Source organism: Polypterus senegalus, chromosome 17 (assembly GCF_016835505.1).
Source record: "Polypterus senegalus isolate Bchr_013 chromosome 17, ASM1683550v1, whole genome shotgun sequence".
NCBI classification, from domain to species: domain Eukaryota; kingdom Metazoa; phylum Chordata; class Cladistia; order Polypteriformes; family Polypteridae; genus Polypterus; species Polypterus senegalus.
Genome location: NC_053170.1, coordinates 29,882,436 through 29,905,622, shown reverse-complemented (window position 1 = coordinate 29,905,622; position 23,187 = coordinate 29,882,436). Strand labels below are relative to the sequence as shown.

Genomic DNA, 23,187 nt, shown 5'->3' with positions numbered 1-23,187 from the left:
TATTTTTATTTATGTCTACTAAGCGCTCCTATTTAACTTAAGATCTAAAAAAAAAATAAAATCAAGGTTAAACGAATAAAAAGCGTGCTTTAACTTTTACGGGGGCAGATCGCAGACGTCCATAATATTTGATAGTGGGCACCGCAGTGGGCGTGGCGCTGTGCTTTGCGGATTTTTATGAATGAAATCCCCCCTACCCGGGAGCTCCATTGACATTCGGAGCGCGGGCTGCCCCTTCCCGGATGGTAATTGGTCGCGATTTCCAAGCGAATCAATCTCCGCTCGTTGACGTCACGCGGGAGCTGGCGGAGTACCGAGGAGACGTTGAAAAGACTCGAAGAGAATATGTGAGTCACTGTCATGAGCGCAGATAGGTGCAGAAAAGACCATTTAGCTGAACGCACTGCGTTCTCCTCGCCACTGCGTTGACAACTGGAGTCGAAAACGCTTCTCGCCGCTTCAATGTCTGGATAATACCGAGCTCAAGGAAATCCTTATTAAGCATAAAAGATAATCAAGTTGAATGTTTTGCCAAAGTTAAACTATTTCCATGCAATCAGGTAGGTCTATTTATATATTCTCTCTCTCTCTCTCTCTCTCTCTCTCTCTCTCTCTCTATATATATATATATATATATATATATATATGTGTGTGTATATATAATGCATGTTTGGAGTATAAATTAAATTCAAGGATATTCCTTTTTCTTCCATCTCCCCCTTTCATTTTACATATATAAATACATAAACACACGTTATCATACATATGGGGGCGACAGAGAAGAGATAGATTATTCAGTTATTCTGATTTCAGATTTCTTTTATGGTTAACACAGACCTAATATTCTCATTCAGTTGATAAGGATGCACAAGATGACGTTCGGCTATCTTGAACCTATCATATCAACTAGAGTCTGAGTATAAATTCTCCTGATTCTTCCTAAATACTTCAAGCAGAGGTGGATTTCATTTTGCATTTGAGGTCATGCGTGAACTTTTTTCCCCTCTCTTTAAAGCGTCATTTAAATAAAAATAAACGAGTCGATATGGCTTTAAGCCTGTCTGAGAAAATCCTCCAACAGGTTTGCCTGTCAAAATGCGAATTTATTGCCTCTAATAGAACGCCTCCTCGTTGGTCGGTGCAGAAATAGCGGCAGGTAGACTGCAACAATAGCGGCCGGATCGGCTGCTGGGCTCAGCGGTGGCTCAAGCACGCTGAGCTAAATTTAGAGCCTGTAGGTCTAAAACGGCTACGGTTCGTGTGGCTCATTTTTACTCTGCCGGTGAAAAATGTAAACTCCGCCTCTGTGTGTACAGTTATGCGAAATAGCATCCTAATTAAACATTACTAACTTCAGTACGCACGCACAATTTTATTACACTAAAAAATAAGCCTTTTAATTATTTGAGATTTGAGATTTCAACACAGCAGTTTACTTGTTAGATGTTTTTTCAAATGACGCCATCAAGCATGAATTGAATATTTATGACTTTCTGTAACGTATTTCTGTTTGTTTTATTCCGGTGGCACAGGTGCAGTCAACGACAATGAACGAGTATTTCTCTTCGAACTCCACCGCCAAGGAGGAGCCCAGCTGGTTCGAGCAGACCGATGACAATGTCTCTCTGGAGCTGGCGTCCTCCGCACCGGAGCCGCGGCTCAACCCCTGGGACGTGGTGCTTTGCGTTTCGGGGACGGTCATCTCCTGTGAAAACGCCATCGTGGTGGCAATCATTTTCTACACCCCTGCTTTAAGAACTCCAATGTTTCTCCTGATTGGCAGCTTGGCCACTGCGGACCTGCTAGCCGGATTGGGGCTCATCGTTCATTTTGTGTTTTTGTACTGTATCCGCTCAGAAGCGGTCGATCTCATCACCGTAGGCTTGCTGGTCACTTCCTTCACGGCCAGTGTGGGGAGCCTTTTGGCCATCACCATCGACCGCTACCTCTCCCTCTACAATGCACTCACCTATTACTCCGAAAGGACTGTGACTCGGACTTACATCATGCTGATCCTCACCTGGGGGGTTTCGATCTGCTTGGGGCTTCTGCCTGTCATGGGATGGAACTGTTTGAAAGACGTGTCCAGCTGCAGTATAGTCAAGCCCCTGACCAAAAACAACGTGGTGATCTTGTCCGTGTCCTTCTTCATGGTGTTCGCCGTGATGCTGCAGCTGTACACGCAAATCTGCAAGATAGTTTGCAGGCACGCCCATCAGATCGCTTTACAGCGGCACTTTTTGTCAACGTCGCACTATGTGACCACCAGGAAGGGCATCTCCACGCTCGCCGTCATCTTGGGGACTTTCGCCAGCTGCTGGCTACCCTTCTCCATCTACTGCCTTTTGGGTGATTACACCTACCCCTCCTTGTATACCTACATTACCCTCTTGCCTGCTATCTATAACTCCATGATCAACCCCGTCATCTACGCTTTTCGAAACCAAGAAATCCAGAAGGTCCTGTGGGCAGCTTGTTGCGGCTGCGCCTCTTCGAAAATGTCTTGCCGGTCCAGGTCTCCCAGCGATGTATAGCGACGGTCTTACTGTGGACCAAATGCTGTGACCAAAACTAAAAATAATAAAATAAAATGACATGAAATGAGATGCATCCCCGTGAGCAGCAAGTGGCGGCTGATGTGCTGCAAAAGCAAAAGCGGCCTTCACGAGTACGCACTGCTGCTCACCACACTCTGCAAAGGCACTTAAACATGAAGTCAGCGCTGTAGCCTCACCGATCCGAGCCCACCTATCCCCCCATGATCGCGTGGAGCGCGCACGTTCTCCCCGTGTGAAAGTGGGGCTTCATCCCACCAAAGACGTGCAGGTCCAAATTGGCCCGTGTGTGTGTGTGAGACAGAGAGAGTGAGAGTGAGGACCCTGCGACGGATTGGCGCACCGTCCAGGGATTGTTTCCTGCCTTCAGTCCAGCGCTGCCGGGATAGGCTTCTGCCTCCGCGTGATGCTGAACTGGCTTAAACAGGTGTGAAAATGTGATGTTAAAGGCAGGGACGCTACGTTGATGTCCATGTCCCATGAGTATGCTGCGCTTTTGGGATAAAAAATCTGCTAGGAAGAGGTTTCGTATCATTGCAGAATTAAATCAGGATGACTGCTAATAGGACCGTATATGCTGGACAAGAATATAATGCAGGAAAAGAGAGATCGATAGATGACAGGCACTATATAATAGAAAAGAAAGGAACGACGCAAAATACGCCAAATCGGTCAATTTAAAAGCGGACTAGAACCTAAATATTTCAGATATACCGAGAGATAACCCGCCGAGAATATCACTTGAAGTGCTGCCTGCTGCTTCGCTCCACGGGTTTCAATCGAAGTGACTTGCTCTACCCTACTGAATGCTCTTACATAATTAATATTATTAATACGTTAATAGGCACTACGCGTGCTTGAATGCAGGCACCAACTGCCACACAATCAGCTATAGTCGATTGTTGTGGATTTAATATTCGAGGACAGCGTTGGCTTGGGTTTTCAGCACTCCATTGCATTTGGAAAGCTGGAAGATTCTGAAGCTGGATGACGTCGTTTCCGAGTCTGAGAGCCTTAGACTTTTTAAATGCTTGGATGGATGGATGGATAGATAGATAGATAGATAGATAGATAGATAGATACTAACACGACAGACAGATATGACTGGCGCTATGTAATAGATACATAGACATATGGAAGGTTCTGAAGTGGATGGCTGAGAGAGCCTTAGATATTTTAGAGGATTTGGCTCAGTTATCCACTTTAGGACCTTCCATATGCATGTGGAGAATCTTAGCATCAAGTCGGAATAACACTAATATATATATAATGCATTATTAACTGTTATTCCGACCTGGTACTGTTTCTGGTGATATTCTTCGCGTATTTCCTATTATACAGATTGAGAGATTCCGAGCGGAGCCGCGGCTCTGATATTCTCCGCATATTCTCACTGCCAGTCCCCCGGGCCGTAATGCATTCCTCACATTGTGGTGCTCTTCTGACCCCTATCGGTCACAACGAAATTTGTACGTAAAGATGGCCTGAAATTGCTGGAAAAACTGCAGGACTGAATTTGAACAGACTCATGAGCCTTGCGTTCAGAAACGAGGAGGGTGTTTTTGTATTATGTGCCTAAAACGATAGCCAAACACTCTAACGTGGAGTATCCGACATTTGCACTATGCTCATACGTGTGGTAGGAGATCATGCAACATTTAAGCAGATGTGTTCAAAAGAGTTCAAACATGCAGGGCTTGGTTTTCTAAAGCTGATTCAGTGTTTACACATTGCTCCGTTTGGCCCCCTTTTTTGTTTAACATTCCTAATCATAACTTGAAAAAGTAATAAAAAACATCAGTGATTCTTTTAGTCATCAGTGGCTTTTGAAAATCAAGCCCATGTCGATCACAAATTTGCATTGCTGCGGTAATCCTATCTGTAAATGATTTTGAAACATTCATTTTTGCTGTGAATCTATAAATGAATTCTACTTTTTGCCAAATTCTAAGAGCTAATGAAACTACAATGGATGAGTTTATTGTATGTACTGTGTTCGATTTGCACAAATATAAATTCAAATGAGGAGGGGGAACAGAACAAAAAGTATCAATGCGAGGCACTTTGAAACTAAACTTCTTACTGTAATGTTGCACAAATCTTTTAATGTATATAAAATGTCTAAATGAACAACTTCTTTTGTTTAAATGGGAATGTATAATGTTCTTGTTTACAATTCAAAAATAAAAATTAATTTCTTACATGAATGCCCTCAGCTTGCACCTTTACTTCCACATCCTCAGTTGATAAGCGGAGGTCTTGGCTGATGTGGTCACACCAAAGGAACATGAAAAACGAGAGGAGAACATTCAGTCCATCAAGCCAGTTTGTTTAGCCAATAGCAGAGCTGTCCCAAAACCTCCACCAGATTCTTCTTAAAGGTCGTCAAGATTTCGGTTTCAACTTCACATCTTGGTACTTTGTTTTAGATTTCTACAACTCTTTGTGTAAAGAAGTTCTTCCTAGTGCCAGTCTTAAATGCACTTCCCTTTATTTCACACTTATGATGGAAGAATTCTGCTGGGTCTACTTTATTGATGCCTTTGAGGATTCTGAAGACATGGATGAGGGTCTCATCCTCTTGGCAATAAACAGGTTTAATTGCTCGAGTCTGTCAGAGATGACATGTCCTTAAGTCCTGCGATTTACTTTGTTGCTCTCCTCTGCACAGCATTAAGTTCTGCTAGTCTTTCTTATGAGCTCTTTATGTGGTCACACCTTACGCAGTGGCCATGCCAAGGAGAGCACAAGGCTGGCAGTCTGGCCATCTGTTTCATCTCAGGGTGCACTAAAATGAAGTCCTGTGCATCAGTGCTGCCACTGCTGAGGTGTGGGCCTGGTGGCAGGTGCTCCTCTCCCAGCTGGATTCCTGGATCTTCATGACAGGTATGAACCCAAATGAAAGGATCAGACAAAGATGTCCAGTTATTTAATTGATAATCCTGTAACATATTAGTGGAAAAACTGGACAGATAAGTGGAGTCTTCTCTACAAACTTGAGCTAGTAAGTGGATCAGGAAATTGATGGATGGATGGAACGCTCCTCAGCTCTAGTGAGACTGCTGAATTGAAAACTAAGTCAAGCAACTCAAAATGTTTCTTGAAATGCAAGGATAGGTTGCAGCAAATTGGACCATTTCTTGCTTTCCCCTCTCCTTGGTGCTCCATGTTATTTGCTCATTTGAAGTTTGTATTTAACCTTACTTCTGAGTTGGTGCAAGTTTAAAGCACTGGCAGGACCGACTTATTGGCCCACGTTACCAGTACCCTGATGCTCAGCCCACCGGTGCTTCTCACAAAAGCATTCACAATGCTGTCTGCCATAAAAGAAGATGGCGAACAAGTAGACCCTGTGGGATGTGTAAACGTGCTACATCACAGACAGACAGGGGAGGCTGCCGTTCAGATGGTTGAAGTATCACCGTCGCCAGCCCAATTATTTGAAGGCAGCCCTAAACACAAGTCCGTCCAAATTAAACAGCCCACTGGGTGCCGCATTTGTGGAGGTTATTAAGCTGATAAAATAAATGAAAGAAGCTCACAATGTGGAATCTTCAAAACAGAAACTCACACCAAGAGTTCCAATTCCTTAAATTAATAAAGGATGCAAATCAAGCAGATTTCTTTCCATGGAGCAGTGAAACCCACACTTAATGGTGGTGAGGAACCCCAGGAGCTCTGTGGAGAATGGGCTATGAGAAGCTCTGCTGCACAGACACACTGGTCAGGTGCTGGGGTGCAACACCTTCTAACTGGAGGAGTCCAGGAATTTTCAAGGTGGCATTGAGGTCAGTGAGAGAGCTTCAACTCCCAGCTCTGTCAATATCTTTATAAAATATGCAGGTACACACAGTGCTGTGAAAAAGTATTTGCCCGTGATTTATTTTTTTGCATGTTTGTTACATTTGTTTTCAAATCATCAAATTTAAATATTAGACAAATATAAACACAAAATGCAGTTTTTAAGTGATGATTTTATTTATTAGGGGAAAAAAAACTATCCAAACCTACATGGCCCTATGTGAAAAAATAATTGCCCCCTAAACCTAATAACTGGTTGTGCCACCCTTAGCAGCAACAACTCCAATCAAGTGTTTGCGATAACTGGCAATGAGTCTTTCACATCGCTGTGGAGGAATTTTGGCCCAATTCTTTGCAGAATTGTTTCAACTCAGCCACAATGGAGGGGTTCCGAGCGGGAACTGCTTTTGTAAGGTCATGCCATAGCATCTCAATTGGATTCAAGTCTGGACTATGACTAGGCCACTCCAAAACCTTCATTTTGATTTTTTATTAGCCATTCAGCAGTAGACTTGCAGGTGTGTTTTGGATTATTGTACTGCTGCAGAACCCAAGTGCACTTCAGCTTGAGGTCACAAACTGATGGCCGGACATTCTCTTTCAGGAGTTTTTGATACAGAGCAGAATTCATGGCTCCATTAATCACAGCAAGTCGTCCAGGTCCTGAAGCAGCAAGGCAGCCCCAGACCATTACACTACCACTACCACCATGTGAGATTGTTGGTATGATGTTCTTTTTCTGAAATGCTGTGTGACTTTTACGCCTGATTTAACAGGACGCACACCTTCCAAAAAGTTCAACTTTTGTTTCATCTGTCCACAGAATATTTTGCCCAAAAGTCTTGGGGATCATCAAGATGTTTTTTGGCAAAAGTGTGGCAAACCTTTATGTTCTTTTTGGCCAGCAGTGGGTTTTCGCCTTGGAACTCTGCCATGCGTGCCATTTTTGCCCAGTCTGTTTCATATGGTGGAGTCATGAACACTGACCTTAACTGAGGCCTGCAGTTCTTTAGATGTTGTGCTTGGTTCTTTTGTGACCTCTTGGATGAGTCATCGCTGCACTCTTGGGGTAATATTTGTAGGCCAGTCACTCCTGGAAAAGGTTCACCACTGTTCCATTGTTTTCTCTATTTGTGCATAATGGCTCTCACCTTTAGAAATGGCTTTGTAACCTTTTCCAGACTGACAGATGTCAATTAATTTGTTTCTCATCTTTTCCTGAATTTCTTTAGATTCTGGAATGATGTCTTCCAGTTTGGGATCTTGTGGCCTACTTCACTTTGTTTGACAGGTTCTATTTAAGTGATCTCTTGATTCAACAGCGCCGGCAGTGATCAGGCCTGGGTGTAGTTAGTGAAACTGAACTCCGCTTTCCAAAACGTGATTAACCAGTTACTTCATGATTTAACACGGGGGCAATTACCTTTTCACAAAGGGCCATGGAGGTCTGGATCGTTTTTTTTTTACCTTAATAAATAAAATCATCATTTGAAAACTGCATTTTGTGTTTAATTATTAAACAAAGATAACCCAAGTAAATGTTTCAGGTCATCAAACAAATTTAAATAAGTGTGGCAAACATGCAAAATAAATAAGAAATCAGGAAGGGGGAAAAATACATACAGTGCTGTGAAAAAGTTTTAATATTAATGATGTGAAGTTTTCATTATAATGAATTACATTTATATGGTATCTGCTGTAGCTACTCAAAGCACTTTTCACAGACAATAGGGAGCAACGTCGACCATCCACCTGGATGATGTGCTGGCAGCCATTATTGCACCAGTATGCTCAACACACAGTAGCTATTACGTGGCAAAAGGATGAGAGAGAGAGAGAGATACTAGCAATATAGCAAGGGCAGGGGATGATTAGGAGGCAAGAACTACCAGGCTATGGTGGTCAGTTTGGCCAGGACATCAGGAGATAACCCTACTCTTTTCAGAGGATGCTATGGATCTTTTATGACCAGAGAGTGAAGACCTCAGTGTCAATTTTTACAGCACAGTATCCCTGTCACTACACTGGGGACATTGGGACCCACACCCAGGCCACAGGGTACACGCCGCCCCCGGATGGCCTCACCAACACCTCTTCTAGCAACAGCCCAATGTGATCTCCCACCCAAGAACTGGCCAGGCTCAAACATGCTTAGTGTCTGGTGGATTCCCTGGCCAGAAGTGCAGGAGGCAAAACAGAGGGTGCTATTTCTTCTTCAGACTTGATGACCCATTCACCTTCCAAAAAAAGGGAGATTTCATTTGAAAAATCCAGACATGGTATATACAATGGGAAATTGACCTGGATAGATAAAAATCATTATTTTGGAAATGCAGGCGCTATATTAAAAAGCAAGATGTTTACAAACTCTGGCTCAGACAAACTGCGATGACTGCATTCTTTGGAACTGTTTTACACAAATTAATGCTGTAGGATATTATCTTAATCTATGCATACTTTTTCATTTAAGTGTATAACACCACCACATTTTATTAGTCACCAGTGGCATTGATAGGCAGAGGTTTCAGAGGCCTAGTGTGTCTAGCCCCTCATCATTTTGTCTGCTATTTATTATTATTGTTTATTATCATTTCCACAATCACAATGTTAGATATGTATATTAATGCACTCAATCGCCTACATGGACCAACCTAACGACATCACCCAGCAAGATGGATTAAGATAAAGTGGTAGCTGAATGGTTAAAAGCACTGTGGACCAGGGCCCTATACACACACTTAATTTGTGCAGATATTAAAATTAAGAATTCACCCAAACAAATACTTATGTGCTTGCCTCTTATTCATATCTTACCTTTTTAATGTCCATAATTACTGGAACATCTCATTACATGCACGTAAAGAAAACAACACAATTGATACACTTCAAATGTTGGTTAAGACCAAGAGAAAAACAGCAAAAAAAGAGAGAAATGCTAATAAAGAAATCACTGTGTGTCCAAATCACAAATGTTGACAATCAAGCATTTAAATGTTTAGCTTTACAAGAAGATACAAAAACAAATTAGTAATTATTTCAAAAATTGATCACAGTTATACTTTAATATTAATCTTGAGAAAAGAGTAAATAAATCCCATACAAATCCAGTATAAACACGAATAAAAAAAAAAATAGGAGTCCCCAACCACCTGGTATGTATATTTGCTATGAGAATTCATATTGTAGGAACAGACCAACACAATTTTCATTCATATAAAACTTATCACAATACCATAAAAAGGTGTACACTTGTTATTTTCATATATAAACTTTATGTTTAACAAAAGTGATTATTAGACAGACATTGCATAGATAAGAAAAAAACTTATTTTTATTACATGGCACTTGAAACAAAGAATTATAATGGAGAAAAAGGCTGTATGGTCTCTAAGGATTCTTATGGCCCATTCACAATCTGCACCTGGCTTGCCTTTCACTGTACATATTTTTTTATTATGCATGTGGATTCAAAGTATTTAAGACTCAGTGATGATAAACTCAACTTAAAAATGTGTTAACAGGAAAAGGCAAGAAATAATACAATCTATTGCGCAGCAAGGCCATGTTGGAGAGTACTATGTCTTGAACACATCTGATCAACAAGCAGATAGTAATAGTAATACATGACCGAAATTAAATGTCCTACCTTTGGTGTAGTAATAATAGTGAGCACCACTATATGGCAATATTCAAGGTGTTCTGTCAGACATATTTTGTAATTTACAACAGGACCATAAAGCTTTTCCACATGAATGTTCTTCAAAGCACTGCGTGTGTTATTTTACTAATATATTTCAATTGGTCCCGGCACACACTGGGGAAACAGGCAGACAAGAGGCTAAACCCGTATGAGACAGCAGGAGTCGTCTTTTTTTCTCTTCCAAAACGTGCTTGCATCATTTCATTAAAAACACAAACACCCTTTATAATACAATGTGTTTCTTTAAAGTCTGTAAAGCAAAACCAAAAAAGGGTACAAAATACATAATGACTGGTCACAAATAAAGCAGCCTAGGCTGGTTTGGTCTATTATTCGTTGTACAAGTGTAACTGCAGGTAAAGAAATTAAGAGAAATTAATGATTTTATATTCAACATACTGTAGGTATCATTTACAGTGAAAGATTACACACTGACTGCAACTTAAAATCAAAAGCTGTTATCCCAACTCCAATACTGAATGCACATGAATAGACACTAGCTCATTTCTGAATGGACTGCAATCTGCAAATCAGCACAGGCAGACAAGTGTAGTTTTTGATATTGCCTCCTGCCTCCGCATCCCTTACTCCACTGGCAACTACCTAAATAAATATTGTACAATAATAAGAATTTTTACGTACTGTACCTACAAGCATATATAAAATTGAACTCCCTTTCAATGTATTGTTCAATCTTTGGAAATTACCTTTTATGTGGCAACATTAGAATAAAATGATCTAACATGTCTAAATCCAATTAATACAGTAGACACTGTTTTATAAAATGACATTGGTACAAAACTTGAAAACAAAACCATTACACACAGCAAAAGGCAGTTCTACAGACAGTGCAAGCTTCCCAAACAAAAGTACAAAACCACATTAAAGTGTTTTCTATTCACCCAAGACATCTGCCATTTAATTCCTAAAATTTGTTTGTCAATAATCCATTTTTACCTCCAAGTCCTGCTATATTACTTTCTTTCTAACCAGTTACAGAAATCCATGTTTCAAGCTCTAACATGAACAGGACTTCTGAATTTCTCCTGCAGGAGTTAACCACGTGGACTAGATGGTAACACGTGCTATAAAATCTGGCCTGTTTTATATCTAAATCTCAAATCATTTACACTTTATAGAAAAAGGGTGCCTACACCTAATGTGGTCTGCCTGGGACTTTATTAAGTATTATTTACCTACTATTAAATATCAGTATACATCCCTATACTTAATTCCTTTTTAAATATATTATAGCCAAAATAAAAGATCTCACAAACTATGATCAAAAGGATGACTATTTTCCCCTCTGGCATATATTTTTTACATTTATATTTAAAGGTAAACATAAGGCACAAGAATGGCACTAAATCAATACATGTTTTGTAAAACACTGTGCGTGTGTGTGTTTGTTTTTTTTTTCCTTTACCCATAGATGCTAAATTAAAGTGCAGATTTCTGTTCAGGAGTGCAGAGCCTGCTGGACAAACTAAAAGCAGCTCTTTTTGTTTTTGATCAATTTATGTCAAAGTTCAAAAAGGATATTTTTTTATACATATCACATTTTAAAACTACTACTTTATATATAAAGTCAAAGAAGAATCTCTTGTTTACATTCTTCTTTCTTTACATGCAATGGATTGTAAGTAAAATGCATTTGGTCTGGTCTTAGTGCAATGGATACGTTCTGTATATTTTAATAATGTTTCCCCTAAAAAAGAAATTCATTTTAATGGTCTTTGGCTTAAATATTTGGTCTCATGATTTTACATTTGCTTGTATTTTTTATTATTTGCTATGGCTGTTTTTGGCATTGCATAACCTATAAATATGCACATAATGTATGCACTAAATTAACTATAAACTGAAGGTGAAATCTAACATATCAAAAGTTTGTTCCTTTTTGGCATCAAACACATTTTGTCATAGAAGCTATTAAAAAGTGTTTGTACTCGATATCTATGACAGAGAAGAAAGATAAGTACATACATATAAACACACACACACAAGATTTTTTAGCAAAAAGTTTGCTAGATGTTAAGGCACATTGTTAGATAATTTCAGAAAGAAAAAAAATTAAAGTAAACCCAGACTGAATCCAGGAATCAGTTCAGAATACATTATGATATTCAAAGTCGTTCCTTTAAAGAAAGCATTCTAGTCAGACCAATCTTCATCATCAAACTCTGAAGAGTCATCTTCCGAGTCACTGCATTCCACAGCAATTCGTCGAGAAAGGATGGCAGCTACATCATTCCCAACATGGTCACGCTTTTCTTGCTCCCTCTGTTCCTCTACTTTGCGCAGATTGAAACCTGAAAAATTATACCTGGTCAGATATGCTAGCACTAAACTGAGAAGTTTTTTTCTTTAAGTGAAAATATGACTAGAAAGCCACTTGATTGAATTACACTGTGACTAAAAGTTGGTGGACACATTCCATTCTAAAACCATGGCTGTTAAAAAACACACCCTAAGACCATTATCTATCCTCTGCCAGACATTATCGTAGGCACTATGCAGTGGAGAAGGTAGTGTTCTAACCTGGCATCCACTAAACCCAGATTCGTCCATCACACTTCCAGATAGTTCAGTATGATTCATCACTGCAGAGAACACGTTTCCATTGCTCCAGGATCCAATGGCACCATGCTTTACACTATTCTAGTTGCTGCTAGGCAATGTGCATCATGGTCTTAGGCTTGTGAGTAGCTGCCTGACCAAGGAATCCCATTTCATGAAACTCAAAGTGCAAAGGTTCTGGAGGCAATCTGGAGCTCTGTTTTGAGTGATGCAATCGAGGATAATTGGCAGATATGCTCTATGAGCTTCAGCACTCGGCGGCTCCACTCTGTGAGCCATATAACGTACTTAATAGAGTTAAACCTTCTAAACCAGCTGCCTAAGAAAAAAATATATCTAATTTATGGTACTTCTATTATAAACTACAGACTATGTGTTTTTATACATGGGCATAAAGAGAAAGCTGTTTTTAATCTTAAAAAAATTTTGAATGTAGAGAGTTATGGACTACAGCTCCAGAGTTCTAAAACTGAATCTCTGTTCAGTTGACATCTGTAAGTATTTATCAGAGCCCTTTCAGCTGCTATACACATATGTTGTGTTGCTTTCAGTATAATGTTAGGCTATTTTAGCAGTCTTATTTACTGTGTACCGCGTACATTCCTACACTGACACTATTGTTAGATACCCTGTCAAATTTGTATTAGGAGGTAAGCCACACAAATGTCTATTTCATTGCTAAAATAAACTGAAGGGCATTTCTGTTTTTGAAACCACTGGTGTGTCCCGATGCAAAGACAATAAATGTGACAAACACATATGTTAAACAATATTTGAACAGAATGGAGGAAACTGTGATGCAGACTCCGATTACAAGTGTATTTTGCAGTTAAGGCTAATTTCTGTTCTATGAATATTGTGGATCAGTACAAAAGCACAAACATCATCAAAATCTTACGTGAGGTGCCTTGAAAATAAACGCAACAAAGACATTTTAGTCATTTCTAACCTGCTGTCAAACTTCAATTAAGAATTGTAGTTTTGCAAAGAAAACCTTACATAAAATAAGGAAAGAATTTGGAAAATTAAAGGATCACTAATTTGTGACATTTTAAATTTTAAATAATTTGACTTGTAAACTATGTTACTAATGAGTTAATATTTCCTGAATGTACAGAAACAAACCAAAAAAAAGACAATAAAATGTAGACTGACAAAGCGATGCATGTGCAGTTAAAAAAAGTAGCTTCAAAGAATTTTTATCTAAGAATGAAGAAAATGAAACAATCTTGAATTATCACGATATTTAATAGTTCATGTGACAAAATATACTCTTTGGATTTTAATTGTTAATACTCATTGAAACAGATTTTTATAATTAGTCAAAAAATGTGGAATGTGCATGCTGTAAAAGAAATAATTTAAGTCCGTGATAAATGATGATATCATTCTTTCTAAAATCTGCCTGAAATCTCTCCAAGCCTACTCACACTTATTTATTGTTATAATGGGGCAAAACACAAATCAGACCCGGTTGACTGGCAGCTCTAAATTGCCTAATAAGAATAGCGCCAAGTAGTTCACGGATGTGGCCTGTAAAGAAATGGAAAACTGTTCAGGGCTGGATCCTGTCATAGTCCAGTGCTGTCAAGAGGGGCCCTTAGCTTTCTCACCCCCAAACTAATTTAATCAGATATTACAGTGTATGGATGGAGTTCTGAACTATAAATATTAAAATATATATATAAAAAAAAAAAAACTAACAAGACAATATAAAACTATATCAAAAATTTATTTGCAAATGTTGGTTTAAAAGATTGTCATGATTTGGTTCTTAATTATTTAAAACTTACAAGAATCAGAGAATGTACATGCAAACAGTAATTAGAGGAATTTTACTCGCTTACAGGATTCTGACTACCAGTGACAGACAATCATCAGACACATCAGGTAGAAACATTAGATGAGCAACAACAAAGTAAAGTAGAAACAAGGACTGTACAAAACATGTCCCAATTTTGCCTGGAATGGGTTGGACATATTCTTTAAATGGATGAGAAAAAGACTACCACAGAAACTTTTACTTGCTGAACCAAAATCTAAAAGGAAGAAAACAACGTGGTGGTCTGGCCATGACATGGCACTGTGCCATGTAGGAGAACAGCAAAGGCCTGGAAGCTATAGAGACTTGTCTACCACACAGCAGGGGCCAGGAACCCAAGGCAACTTTGACTCTCAGAGAAACAAACACCAGTGGCATTCATGTTAACACCTGTTAACTGGATCGTCAGTTTGAAACACGGACGCTTATTTGCAGATTTTTACCCCCCCACTCTTTCCATCAAAAAGCATATTATATGGTTGTATGTAGAATAATTGTATTGCTGTTGATGATGAATACATTAATAAAATCATCAAATGTTTAATTGTATACTTATTCACTAATTAAAACTTATACCTGTATTAGCACCTGAGAAAAAGGAATATTCCTTTTATAGTTAACAACTAAGTCAAATACACTGCTTGAATTGTTTAACTTTAAAAATAGGGCTCTAAATACTGCCGGCACAGTGAAAGCAATGAAGATCCTTGAAACTTAACCAACATTAAAAGGAAAAGTTTAAAATGTATTTCATGGTACATCAAGGTCAGGAGGAAGACAAAGGAATTATTTCTTAAAAAAACTAATTTTTACTAAATATTTAATTTCACAAATTAAATTTCATATGAGCACTCACCTTGTCGAATGGCTTGCAGAAGATCACTTCGAGCATCACTCACTGGGGCAGGCTGAGCTTTAGGTGTGTTGGTCAAAGCAGGGGCAGGCATACCACTAGGAGGTAATGGTGGTGCAGCAGGACCAGAAAACATAGGGGGAGGTGGTGGTCCAGGAGGAGGAGGAGGGGGAGGAGGTGGTGGAGGACCACACATTGGAGGAGGCAAAGTGGGAGATGGCAACGAGGAAGGCATATCAGGGGAAGGAGGTGGAAGTGTAGAAGGTGAGAAACCAAAGTTACTGATTGGAGGAATGGCCGGTGGAGGTGGAGGTGGAACTGGAGCTAAGAAGTCAGCAGGAGGTGGTGGAATTCCCATTGAAGGAGGGGGAGGGGGTGGAGGTGGGGCAGGGGGTGGGCCAACACTAGGACGAACACCCATTGAAATGAGAGGCCCTCCTGGAGGAGCTGGAGGTGGATGACTTGGACTAACAAGGCTCGACCTTTTCTGAGATGTCACTCCTCTCTGACTGTCATTTTGGTAGCTGCACATAAAGAGGAAGATTGAAAGAGAGAGAGAGAGAGATCATTTAAAATAAATATACATGTACTGTATGGTACCAGTATGGTACCCATTAATTAGTACAAATGTTTACTGCTTACATAAGACAGAAAAGATCACCTTTATACATGTCAAAAACCTTTCAAATCTAAACTCTCATTAAAAAATGACAAAATACTGTACATTCCTAATAAAAGACTGGAAAAAAGAGGCACTAAAGTTTCTAAACTACAATGGGTGTTTTTCTAGATAATAATTTAACAAATTTAAAAAGTCTGATTATGATGACAAGACTTACACTATTTGACACTAACAATGCGTGAAACAGAATATCAAATTTATAGCTAATTCAAGCTGTACATTTTTAAGGTGTAATTGTAATAATCATAACATGTTTCTTTAGAGACAGAAACTACAGAACATAAACTCTGTGAACAGGGCAGCATTTTCAAAGCAACTCATGTATTACCTCATATCAGGAGGTGGTGGGGGTAAGAAATCATCAGGAGACATCGGTGGAATGGGAGAAGTGGGGCTTGAATAAGATCCATGGCTCTGGTCCAAGCTGCCATTCATAAAAACATCGTCTCCTGAAACATAACTACCATTGGGCATGTCCGGGAAGTCTCTGGAATGGGGAAAACGTTGATGATAATCAAATTGGGAAATAATAACTGACAAGGCATAATGGGGATAAGCAATAGATGAAATATCCCAGCAGTATTAAAAAAAATAACTAAACAAAACAGGATCAAAAAGGATAAAAAATGTAAAACACTGAAGAATTGGCACATGGCTCATTCACAGTGTAACAGACAACAGGTAAAGTGCTAACTGGAAAAACAAAATGGAGTGTCCATTTATTTTATGTTTTTACAAATAAAAATTGTTAAGTTTAGGCTTTTGGCTAAAGCATTTAATCTGAAATGAACCCTGACATACAGAAAAGAGAAAAAAGAAAATGTAACCCACAGTTATGAAGAAATCCAGGTTTAGTGTAATTCACTTTTGCATGTTAATTCAAATTGCAACACAAGACAAACTACAATACTTTATAAATTTACACTCATACTATTACTGCAGCATTAAGAAGTCGGGTAGATGTATTTCTAATGTAAATACTACGGACTGGTGTGGGTATTGGAGTAACAGACTTTTCCAGCGAGTTTCCATTAACGATTTCATTTACATAATCTTAGCGAGTCACAGGCAGCCACACCACATTGACTACTGATCCTGTATTCTGACATACCTAGTGACTCAGTCCTACCAATCAAGTCTCAAGAGTGGGCATCGTGTGTATGAGAGCTGACAATTAATGAGCGTTCACCTGGAAGAACAACGAACAATATATAACTTTGAAGAATGAGGGTATTTTGGGCTTTGCAAACAGAGCAGAAACTAATCTGTCTGATGCCTCATGTTTAACTCATCACGACAGGAAGGAAAAAAAGAACTTGCCATACCTGGAAAAAATTCATAAAGCACTGATTTTGTCAAGCATAATCTTATTAGCTGTCAGAAAATGGGGAACGCTTATGATACTTAGGAAATATGAAGCTGCGCTGGAAAGCCATCACGAAGCCATGCAATTTGCTATGCCCCGTGACTTTTACTTGTATAATTTGGCATATTCGGATGATGAAATCAGGAACTGCACTTGTCAAGTCAGAAATTCCCTTTGACTAAAAGATATGTAATGTGCCACCACCTTTACTATACCATCATATAATTAGATTATTATTCCACAATTCAAACCATAGCTGTACTAAAGCACCATTATTATTATTTTTTTTTTATTTCATAGAATTTATGTTCAAAAACCTACTCGCTCCCCTAAATCAGTCTTTCAAACACCCAAAACAATATTGTGAAAACTAACACACACACAGAACACGCATGGCGTTTTGAGATCAAAACATGTTCTCCCCATGTCTATGTGGTGTTTTTATCTGGGAACTCTGGTTTTCTTCCCACATTTTAAAGACATTACGCTTATCTTGGGACCTTCTTATTAGCCCTACAGGAGCAGTACAGGTCTGAGTGAGCCCTCAGATGGTCAGGAGCTCAGTCCAGGGTTGGTTCCTATTTTACACCTAAAGCTGCTGGCTTACTGTAACACTTAATTGGATAAGTAGGTACTGAAATGGATGGATGGATGAATGAGGGAATTTTACAGTCAGCTAAAACAATACCAAGATGTAAATTTGGGGTAACTAGAAAGGGATGTCTATAAAAAAAGTTTTAGAGAATGGTGCACATTGGCTTTTTTGAAGTTCAACATTAAAACAGGAAACACAACGTTAATGAATACCATTTCCCCAACATGACATTTAAAATCCACAATATGATATATTAATTCTGAGCAGAAACCCTTTGTAGGTTAAAATCTATTTTTGTCATGCATGGCCAAAATTCAGGAATTTTATTGCTCATTACATGACATTGTACTGGGGAAGAGCTTTCTTGTACATAATGTAAGAAAGTAAACAAACTCTCAGGCAATGCGTGTTTTGCTGAAAGAAAAAAATCTCTGCCGATAAGCAGCATAAAGATAAGTAATGTGCTCTATCATCTCTGCAGAGTATTGGAGATAGCGAAGGAGCTGGGCAACAAAGCAATTGCTAACTAGCTTGAGCCAAATCAAGAGTACAATTGCAAAACTGACTATGCAGTAGCTTATACAGCAGAGGTTTGCAGATAAACAAACATTTGCTTCAAGTGGACTTGTAGTCACTGTCCAAAGTCCCATTTAAAAGAATAGGTTGGTAGTTCAGCTCTTTACAAAAGAATTTTCAGCAGTATTAATACTAACCATCATTACTATGTAGCCTTAACACCTAAAAAATGAAACTCATTTTAAAATCTTTACTCAAATGTTTAGACTATAGTACATTACTTGTACTGAGAGGCCCGCACTCTTGTGACATGCTGAAAGTTTTGGTTTATATGCGTTTACCACTGTACTTCAGCTGCAAACCTAATAGAAAAATAAATAACTGGCTTTTGCATTCCATGTGGTCTGTCCCACTGCTCTTTACAGACATTTTGGTGATAAAAGAAAGTTTATGAATTACATTGCAGACCAACCAATAAAGGGGCAAAAGACTCTGCATTGAGCAAAAAAGTCAGATGATTATGTATAAAGCCAAGACGTCTTCTTTGTTAATGATTTACTTGGTAAGAAAGTGAATACAACAAGCAGAGATCGAACAGAAGACATCAATAATTGGACAGAAGATAAAAATGAATCACATTTCTGGTTGCCCAATTAAAACTCACCACAGGCCACTACCACAGGAAATGCCCAATGGAATACAGACACTTGTTTTTTGGTGACCAAGTAACCACAAGCACACTTAGTCTGTGAAAACCTGACATCACTGTGGGGTGAAATAGCTGTAGAAAGTCTTTTGCATTTATGTGATCACTGCACAAATTCCTCAGGATGAAGACTGTCCCAAACGTTATCCAGCTAAGCCTGAAAATCTGTACAGTTAGGATCTATGTTAAGAGCAATTAATGACAGAAGTCAAATACAGATCTGCAAACAAATATTTTTTATGGGAGCCATACAGTATGCCAGATCAGCAAGTATTGTACAGGACTCATTATTAAAAAAATGATTTAAAAAAACACAACATGTGGTGTACAATGTTTTTCTATCCAGAGCCTTAAAATATAACTACCAAAACTGTACATAAAGTGATTTCCCATGCTTAAACATACAAGATTATATTTTCAGCTGAAATGGTGGATACTTGATTCTTATGAGTTTCACTAATACAATGATGTCTGTAAAAGCGACTCCCTGCTGAGCTCAAATGTGCCATCTGGTGGAAATAAACCATGCCAAGACCATAGCTACAGTGGTGTGAAAAACTATTTGCCCCCTTCCTGATTTCTTATTCTTTTGCATGTTTGTCACACAAAATGTTTCTGATCATCAAACACATTTAACCATTAGTCAAATATAACACAAGTAAACACAAAATGCAGTTTTTAAATGATGGTTTTTATTATTTACGGAGAAAAATAATCCAAACCTACATGGCCCTGTGTGAAAAAGTAATTGCCCCCTGAACCTAATAACTGGTTGGGCCACCCTTAGCAGCAATAAATGCAATCAAGCATTTGCGATAACTTGCAATGAGTCTTTTACAGTGCTCTGGAGGAATTTTGGCCCACTCATCTTTGCAGAATTGTTGTAATTCAGCTTTATTTGAGGGTTTTCTAGCATGAACCACCTTTTTAAGGTCATGCCATAGCATCTCAATTGGATTCAGGTCAGGACTTTGACTAGGCCACTCCAAAGTCTTCATTTTGTTTTTCTTCAGCCATTTAGAGGTGGATTTGCTGGTGTGTTTTGGGTCATTGTCCTGTTGCAGCACCCAAGATCGCTTCAGCTTGAGTTGACGAACAGATGGCCGGACATTCTCCTTTAGGATTTTTTGGTAGACAGTAGAATTCATGGTTCCATCTATCACAGCAAGCCTTCCAGGTCCTGAAGCAGCAAAACAACCCCAGACCATCACACTACCACCACCATATTTTACTGTTGGTATGATGTTCTTTTTCTGAAATGCTGTGTTCCTTTTACGCCAGATGTAACGGGACATTTGCCTTCCAAAAAGTTCAACTTTTGTCTCATCAGTCCACAAGGTATTTTCCCAAAAGTCTTGGCAATCATTGAGATGTTTCTTAGCAAAATTGAGACGAGCCCCAATGTTCTTTATGTTCTTTTCGTGAACAGTGACCTTAATTGAGGCAAGTGAGGCCTGCAGTTCTTTAGACGTTGTCCTGGGGTCTTTTGTGACCTCTCGGATGAGTCGTCTCTGCGCTCTTGGGGTAATTTTGGTCGGCCGGCCACTCCTGGGAAGGTTCACCACTGTTCCATGTTTTTGCCATTTGTGGATAATGGCTCTCACTGTGGTTCGCTGGAGTCCCAAAGCTTTAGAAATGGCTTTATAACCTTTACCAGACTGATAGATCTCAATTACTTCTGTTCTCATTTGTTTCTGAATTTCTTTGGATCTTGGCATGATGTCTAGCTTTTGAGTTGCTTTTGGTCTACTTCTCTGTGCCAGGCAGCTCCTATTTAAGTGATTTCTTGATTGAAACAGGTGTGGCAGTAATCAGGCCTGGGGGTGGCTACGAAAATTGAACTCAGGTGTGATACACCACAGTTAGGTTATTTTTTAACAAGGGGGCGATTACTTTTTCACACAGGGCCATGTAGGTTTGGATTATTTTTCTCCCTAAATAATAAAAACCATCATTTAAAAACTGCATTTTGTGTTTACTTGTGTTATATTTGACTAATGGTTAAATGTGTTTGATGATCAGAAACATTTTGTGTGACAAACATGCAAAAGAATAAGAAATCAGGAAGGGGCAAATAGTTTTTCACACCACTGTATATGAAGTGTGTGTGTGTGTTACAGTCTTCATTGTAAATATTGAAAAACATGCTATACTATGCATACAATTGCTGGGGAGAAGCAACAGCAACAGTAAATAAGTGCTGTGTGCATAGAATTTTCATTCTTCATTTTTCTTTGTGGAAACAGACTGGGCACCTCTGGGCTCCCAACAACCTTCCTCAAATTGTGCTTACTCTATACTGTCAAAAAACGATGCAAAAAGGTAGTCATCTATGTATCCCTTTCACGGTAACTATGAGCTGTAAACACCTGTGTTTGTACTCCATACAACAATAATTGGGCATTGAGGCTATTTTAACTCTAATATACATTGGTGACTGTAATGTGATTAGCTGACAGGTGTAACTTAAAGAAAATGACAAATATTTAAAACATGAAACTGTTTAATGATTATTTAGTTAATGAGGTCTTCATGACTTCATTGATAACATTCCAAAAGAACCAAAAGAGCAAAATCATTAGTATCCCAGTATTACAATTAAGGATAGAAAAGATTAATTTAACAAGCAAAAAGAGCATCAAACTTCATTTAACTTAATAAAATAAAAAAAAGAGCTTGGCTATGTTTGCTCAAAATAAGTGGGAAATGTCCTGCAAATAGAAATTGACTGCTGAAGGAAGAGATTAAAATCTCTCATCAAAACAAACCATTTTAATTACAGACCTCTCTAAGTGGTAAAACAAAAACAATAGTTATAAAAAATAGTTATAAAAGTTTGGTATGCATTTTGTTTTTGGAAAATAATTCACAAAGAGAAAACTTATAAATCAGTGAAAGACACATCAAGGACAAAACATTGATGTTCCTTCTAAATTTCTTCAATTTCAATCTACTTCCATTTGAAATCTTCTTAACAAGGAAAAAGAAAATGTAATCAGAAATAAAACTGATTTTTATAAGGCACAAATTGTTGGCAAAGTGTTACCCAACCCCTCTCAAAGACAAACAAATACTCAAGTAACTAAGAGATTTACTTTGCTGGATAATTATGTTTTTACCCATTTCTGTGAACTGATACCTAGATTATTTGTTGTACACAGCGGTATTGAAAGCTATATGGCCTTTTGTTGTTAGACACCCATCTCATCAGTTTAAGAAGTTAACAATAGTATAACAATGGTGGGATCAAGGTAAATAGATACACAGTTTTAATTAAAAGCCAATACAAGTCAAACCTATTTTATGTAGGTTTATCAGTTCTCAAATAAAAAAAAAATAAAAAAATTACATTTTGTTACTTATAATAAATTAAGAATCACAGCGTAAACTTCCTATGAAATAAAACAACTCACTTTGATGCTAGCAGTTTGCTGCTAATTTGCTATATCTGAAACTTTTCAATGGACCAGGTAACGCCTAACATCCACATATACAGTATTTCACATAGGCTAAAACCCTGAAGAAGACTGAAAAATTAAGTTAGGAGTATTAAAAATGTTTTGGACAAAATCAGCATTTAATAAAAAAAAAAGTTGGGGACGTTTCCAGGGCAAGTTATGATTGCTAATCATTTTTTGACTTTTTTTATTTTAAACTAGAATATCAAAATACAATATCCAACACTTAAGCTTTATACCAAAGGGATAGGTATGAATATATAAACACCATTATATTATACCTGCAAAACATGTAATGAATATCAGACTTACATAATTTCTCCCTTCTGATTTTTTGGCTCCACAAACTCTTTACCCATCTTTTGCCTCTCCCACTCCTCTTTGCGGGTTTTAATTTTACGGGGATTCATGGCTCCTCGGTTGGGATTATCCTTTTTCTCTTTCTGTTAGGAGAAATCAGTCAGCTTGAATCAGGCATACTCCACTCATAGGAAAAGCACCAAAAAAAAAAAAAAATCACTGAATTGTACAGTATTTCTCAAGCATTGTTCCC

The 23,187-nt window shown here is 38.4% G+C and overlaps 2 protein-coding genes across 2 annotated transcripts in view; one reads left to right on the top strand and one right to left on the bottom strand.

Moving 5' to 3' along the window:
• The first annotated feature begins 332 nt into the window (after positions 1-332).
• gpr186 (G protein-coupled receptor 186) lies at positions 333-4,756 on the top strand. Its single transcript, XM_039740462.1, has 2 exons — positions 333-560; positions 1,533-4,756. The coding sequence occupies exon 2, from the start codon at positions 1,548-1,550 to the stop codon at positions 2,532-2,534; it is 987 nt and encodes a 328-aa protein (XP_039596396.1). The 5' UTR covers positions 333-560; positions 1,533-1,547; the 3' UTR covers positions 2,535-4,756.
• A 4,387-nt stretch (positions 4,757-9,143) lies between these two features.
• The window catches only part of wasf2 (WASP family member 2), a 49,162-nt gene continuing 35,118 nt past the window's right edge, over positions 9,144-23,187 (bottom strand). The window contains exons 6-9 of the mRNA XM_039740752.1: positions 22,947-23,077; positions 16,322-16,480; positions 15,315-15,835; positions 9,144-12,368 (exon numbers count right to left, since the gene is read on the bottom strand). Coding sequence (XP_039596686.1) covers positions 12,211-12,368; positions 15,315-15,835; positions 16,322-16,480; positions 22,947-23,077 — 969 coding nt within the window. The 3' untranslated portion in view covers positions 9,144-12,210. The remainder of the gene's footprint in view (positions 12,369-15,314; positions 15,836-16,321; positions 16,481-22,946; positions 23,078-23,187) is intronic.

What these genes read in the sequence shown, in the direction of transcription:
- gpr186 (XM_039740462.1), top strand. Translation starts at nt 1,548, where the DNA reads ATGAACGAGTATTTCTCTTCGAACTCCACCGCCAAGGAGGAGCCCAGC.